The following is a 6,686-nucleotide window of genomic DNA, read 5'->3' as shown; positions in this document are numbered from 1 at the left end:
AGAAACGTGACACACCTCTCAAAGGTGCGTCGTAATGTGTCCCTTCGTGTGATTTAATCGCTTTCCTCGCCCTTTTATGAAACTGTTAAACTATTAATCTGATTGTTCTATCACCCCTAAAAAAGATAATATCTGGGACAATTGAACTATCATGCTAGGTCCCTTAAATCAATCTAAACAAGATAATCACGATCAATCTAGTATTATGTGTTGCATATTGCTAAAATCAATTCAGATTAGTTTAATAATTAACGCATGTCCCTTCAATTATTTATGCTGAGCTAGTAAGGATATCCTGCCTCTGGAGTTATCGAAGAGCGAGTACTCCTCTCGGTAGTTACAGTCCCCCGAACCCTCAATATCTACCCTGCGGGTGTATGTTGAGCGATCCCCACACCAGGGATCACAAGGGAACCTATGGCCGTCGTGGTCAAACATAATTGCACTCCCTTTATGTCACGATAACCGGGTTTTGTCAGTTTTTCTCATTGTCGTTAAAAACTGAATGGCGACTCCTATATTACTAGTCAATTGGGTGTAAACTCACAGGAAATCCAATTACACTTGATTTGACAAAAAGAAACGTCACGCCCACGAGGGACGAGGTCACGCATTAGCCTCGTGCTTTTTTGACCCCCTTACAGTGGCGACTCCACTTGGGATAGTGAAGGAAATACTCGTGCTCGTAGGTAATCAAAATAGTCGAAGGGTGAAACGATCCTACCCCGCGTTTATTTCCCCATCAAGTTGCGACGACCTGAAAATCAGCATATTAATGTGAACGGACAGAATCGCATGACGAATCTTGGCTCCCTTGGGATGTTTCATCTTGGGAGTTGGGACTAAGGATACCCATCGCCAATCGGGAGGTGCATACGCTTCAAATGTTTTCCACTCGGCACTTTCGCTAGTAGTACACCCGTCCCAAACCCAATCGCTCGCCCACTAGGTCCCTCTCATTGGTGCATGCCCCCTTGGCTTACATCGTGATTGGCCTCTTGAGCGAAATTCGTCTGTTGAAGGCACTGCCTCGACTGGGGCATGTGTTGGATCTGCGATAGAAGCGGTACCAAGCCGGCGCAAATACTACCCATAGAAGCCTATCATAAACGATATGACATATTATTATTTTGCCTCATGGTGTAATGTTAGTTATGTGTAGCGAATTATGTGATTGTGTGTGACATATAATGCTAGAAAACCAACGACCTTAAAAATTGCCCAAACATTCATAAACCAATTGGCCAAAGAGTTATACCAAGATACGTGTTCCGCAACCCCGAACGATCGCCACAAAAATAAGCGACGCTCAGGAGGGCCCGTAACGAATCCCACAACGCTGCACAACGCGTAAAGGACGTTATTAGGCAAGCACGCAAAATTAAGTCGCATATACAAAAAATATACGCGAACAGAATACGAGTACCAGTCAGGGACGCATTTTCAGCGCCCCTGGCTGGGCGCCAAATATTCTCACGCCCACCGCTGGGCGCTGAAGTTGCTGCCTGGCCTTCTGGTCGGGCACAGCAGCCTCGGTTCCCGCGCATAAAAAAATACGTAGCAGTAAAAGAAAATTCGTGAAAAATGCTGCAAGGGAGTACGAAAAGGCACTCAATTCTAAGAACGACTTATAAAATAAACAACTCTTTGTGTCGTCATTAGGCCTCCTATGACGACAATGTTCGGCACCAAAACCGAGCATGCTAATTAAATGACCTTGAATGTCACATGGGAAAAGTATTCAAAAAATAATGTTCAAATAAAGTCTTCAAGGAAAAATAATGTTCGAATAAAAAATAAATCCGAGTCTAGACTAGGCTATGCCAAAGTACAATCTAAATCCTAAGTCTTAGTTGTCTTATCCATATAATCGGTCCTAATGCTTGGTGTCGTTCTGCAAGTTAAAAGGTTAAACCATATTGAGTCTCCCTTTCTAACATTTAAATCAATAAGCACCCATATGTAATTGTCATCCCTTGCTAAGAATCTACGGCCTCAATACTCTCTCTCACCAATAAAAAGAATATATTATAGTATTTGCAAAATGGAAACAGTCATATTCTGAAAATCATTCCCCCATAGTCGCACGACCCCCAAAGTGAACCTAAGGTGTCAATACCATTAGCAAAAATTAATGGCCTCAAGGCTTATGATCACATTGGGTCACGACTATCGTAGTCCTCTCGAGCCACTCGCTCCTTGAAGTACTCCTAATACGGACTAAAAGAATTTCCATAAGTGCAACATGACGAACCATGAAAATACCCAAATCGGCATGCTATAAGGCTACCATTGGGGTAAAGCAATACACACTAAGAGGGAAGCCGCACTAATGATTCTAGTCTTGCAAAAATGAAAATTCGATCTCCCCAACTAACTACCTTGCCAACATTAAGCAAAATGGCGCGTGACAAATGAACACCCAAGGGTTAAAATCTAAAGTGTCAACCAATGAAAGTTATGGTCCAATTAGCCTAAGTCTAAAAGTTGCTTGGTCAAGTATTATAGGCTTACGCCACGTCATTATTTTGGGTCTAGGCCACCTTCTTATATTCATACACGGGTTATAATCAGAAAGATTAATGAAAGTTCTAGTCTAAATCACAACTTCCAATTAAATCCCAGAAACTGGAGTCTGAAAAGAAACAAAAAATTATTTTCGATGTAATTCTTTCGTTAAATTTCCATAAAGTAAAAACAACATTTTAAATCTACGCTATTTGCACATTTTAAGAAACGACTAAATACGCTTGCAAAGTAAGACAATTTAAAGGTCCACCCTAGGCCTACTAAAGCTAAAGGTCCACCCTAGGCCTACTAAAGCTAAAGGTCCACCCTAGGCCCACTAAAGTTAAAGGTCCACTATAGGCCTACCAAACGAGGCTCACTCAGCCTCGCCTCGTGACTCAAAGACTACAACCATCTACCTTTTAGCCCAAATAAAAAAAATTGAAGGATTTATGTTGGGGAGATATCCCAAGAAAAAAGAAAAAATAGAAAGAGAAAAGGGAGAGCGAAAAGAACGAGCCATGAAATACTTAGCCCGTACCTCCCAAAGTGCGAAATTTACCCAAGTAAACGAAGGAAAAGAATTGAATCAACCAATCCAAAGCATGCCACAAAAACTACATAAAGTTCTACGATGTCTACCCTTTCCAATCCTTATATTCTTAGACGCCTTCGCTCTGGAGCCCCTGTTCAGCTCATTTAACCCATCCATGTTCTCATTGCCATAACCCAAGAAACCATTACCTCGACTCTTGTTCTTGAACTTGTTATCAACTGCAAACCACGTACGGCCATTGACACGTGCGTCATACCCATTATTTCCAAAGCCCAAACCTACTCTTACACCACCATTAGCATAATGACCATATAACTTGTTTGGATACATCCTGTTGATATACCCTTGAGCCGTCCCCATGCTACTTATTTGCCTTGGTTGATGTAAACTCATGACCCTAGCTTGAGGCTGCAAATTGTGAGTCCTAGCAGATGTAATCCTCATGCTTGACCAATACCTATACAAATTATCCTATCTCGTTCGACCCTCCTTTCAAGCCGTCTTGATTCACGAATAAAAAAAACAAATGAAAAGTACGTTCTACGCTTAACGTAAAAAAATAAAAAAAAAATAAAAAATAATCATAAAAAAAACTTTGCAAAGCGCACAAAAAAAAGAAAAGAAGCATTTAGCGCACAAAAAAGATTCGCAAATACTTGGCACGAAACAAAAACGAGCAGCGCAAAAAGGTAGCCCAGAACACGCTTTCAACGCCCAGACCTGGGCGCTGAAAATAATAGCGCCTAGCCCTGGGCGCCATTCTTGCTTTTCAACTCCCAATTCCTAAAAGTGTTCGTATATTTTCCTATATACATGCGGAAGAATAACGAACACTTGGGGTGTAGAAGATCGTATAAAATACACTTATTTCACCCTATTTCAAACATTACGGTTCCACTCGAACGTACTTGTTTAAAGTCGGCATTCTAAGAAACCATTTTCTGGCTAAGAACTACGCAAGACCTGATTCCAAATTAAATCTATTTAAGGCGGACACGTAGGCAATCCATGATTCGGTCCAACCAATTTGCAAAAATATTAAAGCCTATAGAATAACAAGAATAAAAAAATAAAGTCCCTTATTGAAATTTAATTACTTGCAATCCAAGTCGAAAGAAAAATTTAAGTCAAAGGAAGAATCCAAGTCATCAAGATGCCAAAATGAGCACACATAGAAAAATAATAAGGGCACGTACCCTTGCCAGAAGGAGCACTCACACTCCTAGGCAATTAGCCAATACTTAAAAGATCGCTCCGCCTCAATTGAATGGGGGCTAGCGCAAGCATCCATGACCTCTAAAGTACTCGACTTGACCCTCCCTAAAGCAAAGTAACTCACTTAAAGACCTTCTTTCGCTACTAGACACAGTCATAATCGCCAACAAGTAGTAAAGGCAGTAAGCTTGCAATAAAGAGGATTGTTCTACGGCATCGCCCCATCGTTCCTTCGAACTCAGGGCACCCGTTCATGGTAATTCAAATACTTGCGAATCCCCTTTGAAAAATCAGACATTGTCAATAGGACTTGGCACTTAACCAAGGCTCACCCTACTCAGCCATATGACACGGGCATCTAAAATCGAAATCTGAAAGCATCATTAATGAGAAGACATAATAGCAACTGGGGGCTAAAAAATTGAAATGAAAGAGCTAGGGAAAGAACTAAGTATACCTTGACCTTTTGTGCAGACATACACCAAGTAAATCTAAGTCAATTTGAAAACAATTTATATTCCCGCAATTCTGGAAAAGATGGCCCTAAAAGCCCAAAGCATGTGCCACACGGACACAAGTAATATCATGACGCCTGCACCCTGGCTTCCAGCAAATCCTTAGACAGCATCCTGAAAATCGTAACAGTATTTTGATTCACTCATGTAATCCTGTACGAACCCTTCTATAAGTCAACTTACTTAGGAAACCTCGGATTGTACACAGTAGGACTCGGATTTCAAATAATTTTCAAAGACTTCTTCGAACATAATAAAGTGTCGTTGGTTTAAGCTAAGTATGCGTTTATCTCTATGTTGCAAGTGAGTCCAAAAGATTTCTAAATATGATTATAGGTAAAGAAAGGCACCTAGCTTTTGGTCAAGGCACACTGCAACATGTGACTACCTTGACCATGGCAATGTCGCACAATACGACATTTACAAGAGAAGTAGCAAATCACTACTCGAACGTACCTCGCACTAAACGAGTCTGGTTCAAACTATTCATGATCCGTGTCACCATGAATGCATAAAAACGTATGCCAAGCATTATAGCACCAAGCCAATCCCGTAGCTACAATTGGGGGCTTGAGAAAAATACTCTAAAAATGGTCGAAATGACGATTTTATCGCAAATTCTCGACGCTAATGCTATACACACGTCATAGGGGCACAATCCTAAGGTTTAATCGTGTAAAACGACCCTTAGAATGGCTACGACCCCTCCCAAATTCAAAGCACTACTTAGAATATATAAAGTCACCCCACTAACAAGGGTAACTGAAAATCGCGAGTCACCAAAACTCCGATCAAACTACAGCACATAATGCTCGCCCTACAAGCGCCCGTCACACAGTTTACGTCGTTCCGAAGCAAAGGCGAAAGAAAAAAAAATCAAGGATAAAAAAAAAGAAAAAGAAAGAAACATCTATGATTCCTCGCATCGAACGAAGTAATAAGCCGTGCACTGCCACGCAGAAGGCGCTACACTTGTTCGAGCAGAAGGCGTGATGAAGTACTCCAATGCAAAAAATAATAATGATATCCCAACACCTGGAGAAATGTTCTAATACATGCGGTTAGGCCACACAAGCCTACGTCGCACCATAAGTTCAACCATCCCACGGTACAAGTCTAAAAAAAAAAAGTAAGGCATATTGCACTAATGCGGGCACGACCAAAGATCATGTGTAAAACTAGTCTATACTCAAACTGAGTTAGCTGCTATGCCTCATTATTCTGTGAAAACAGTTTATGAGAAAATCATTGGTCCAAAACCTGTGATTCAGTGGGATAATATGGTGTGGAATAGGCTGAATATCCCTAAGCATAGATTCATATGCTGGTTGGCAGTGCAGGACAGGCTTCAAACCACTGCAAAATTGGCAAGATTTGGTGTTAGTAATACTGCAAGTTGCCTGATTTGTGGACAAGCTGATGAAGATCATAAGCATCTGTTCTTTGCTTGTCCCTATAGCAGCAGATGCATTAGTGCTCTCAAAGCTTGGTTAGGGATTACTTATTCCACTGGTAATCTGAAGCAGCTCATGAGGTGTATTGCTCATGGCAGAATGTCAAAGTTTAGAAGGCAGGTTAGCTTTGCAATGCTAGCTGCTGCAGTGTATGCTGTTTGGTCAAGTAGGAATGGTTGTTTTTGGAATGCTTCCTTTCCAACTGTTCAGAATATGGTAGCTAGAGTTAAGCAAAATGTTAGAGATCGAATTTTGGTTGTTTTACCTAAACATGTATCTAGGAGAGATAGCTTGTGGTTTTCTACTCTGTAAGATAGCTTTCTGTTTCTAGCTCTTTGATGGAATGGTCCAACCTAGTTGGTTTGTTTCATCCTTGAGTTAGTTTAGGTTGTAAATCTGTTTTGAGCTTAATATTATTCGATCTTGCTTGCCTAGCAA

At 40.9% G+C, this 6,686-nt stretch overlaps 1 protein-coding gene across 1 annotated transcript; it reads left to right on the top strand.

The window, feature by feature from the left end:
• Window positions 1–6,002: 6,002 nt before the first annotated feature.
• Window positions 6,003–6,560, top strand: LOC110776749 (uncharacterized). Its single transcript, XM_021981316.1, has one exon. It carries the CDS (start codon window positions 6,003–6,005, stop codon window positions 6,558–6,560), a length of 558 nt encoding a protein of 185 aa, XP_021837008.1.
• The last annotated feature ends 126 nt before the right edge of the window (window positions 6,561–6,686 follow it).

This window comes from Spinacia oleracea, chromosome 1 (genome assembly GCF_020520425.1).
Source record: "Spinacia oleracea cultivar Varoflay chromosome 1, BTI_SOV_V1, whole genome shotgun sequence".
NCBI classification, from domain to species: domain Eukaryota; kingdom Viridiplantae; phylum Streptophyta; class Magnoliopsida; order Caryophyllales; family Amaranthaceae; genus Spinacia; species Spinacia oleracea.
The sequence above is the reverse complement of the archived record's forward strand: the minus strand, read 5'-3'. Positions and strand labels throughout refer to the sequence as shown.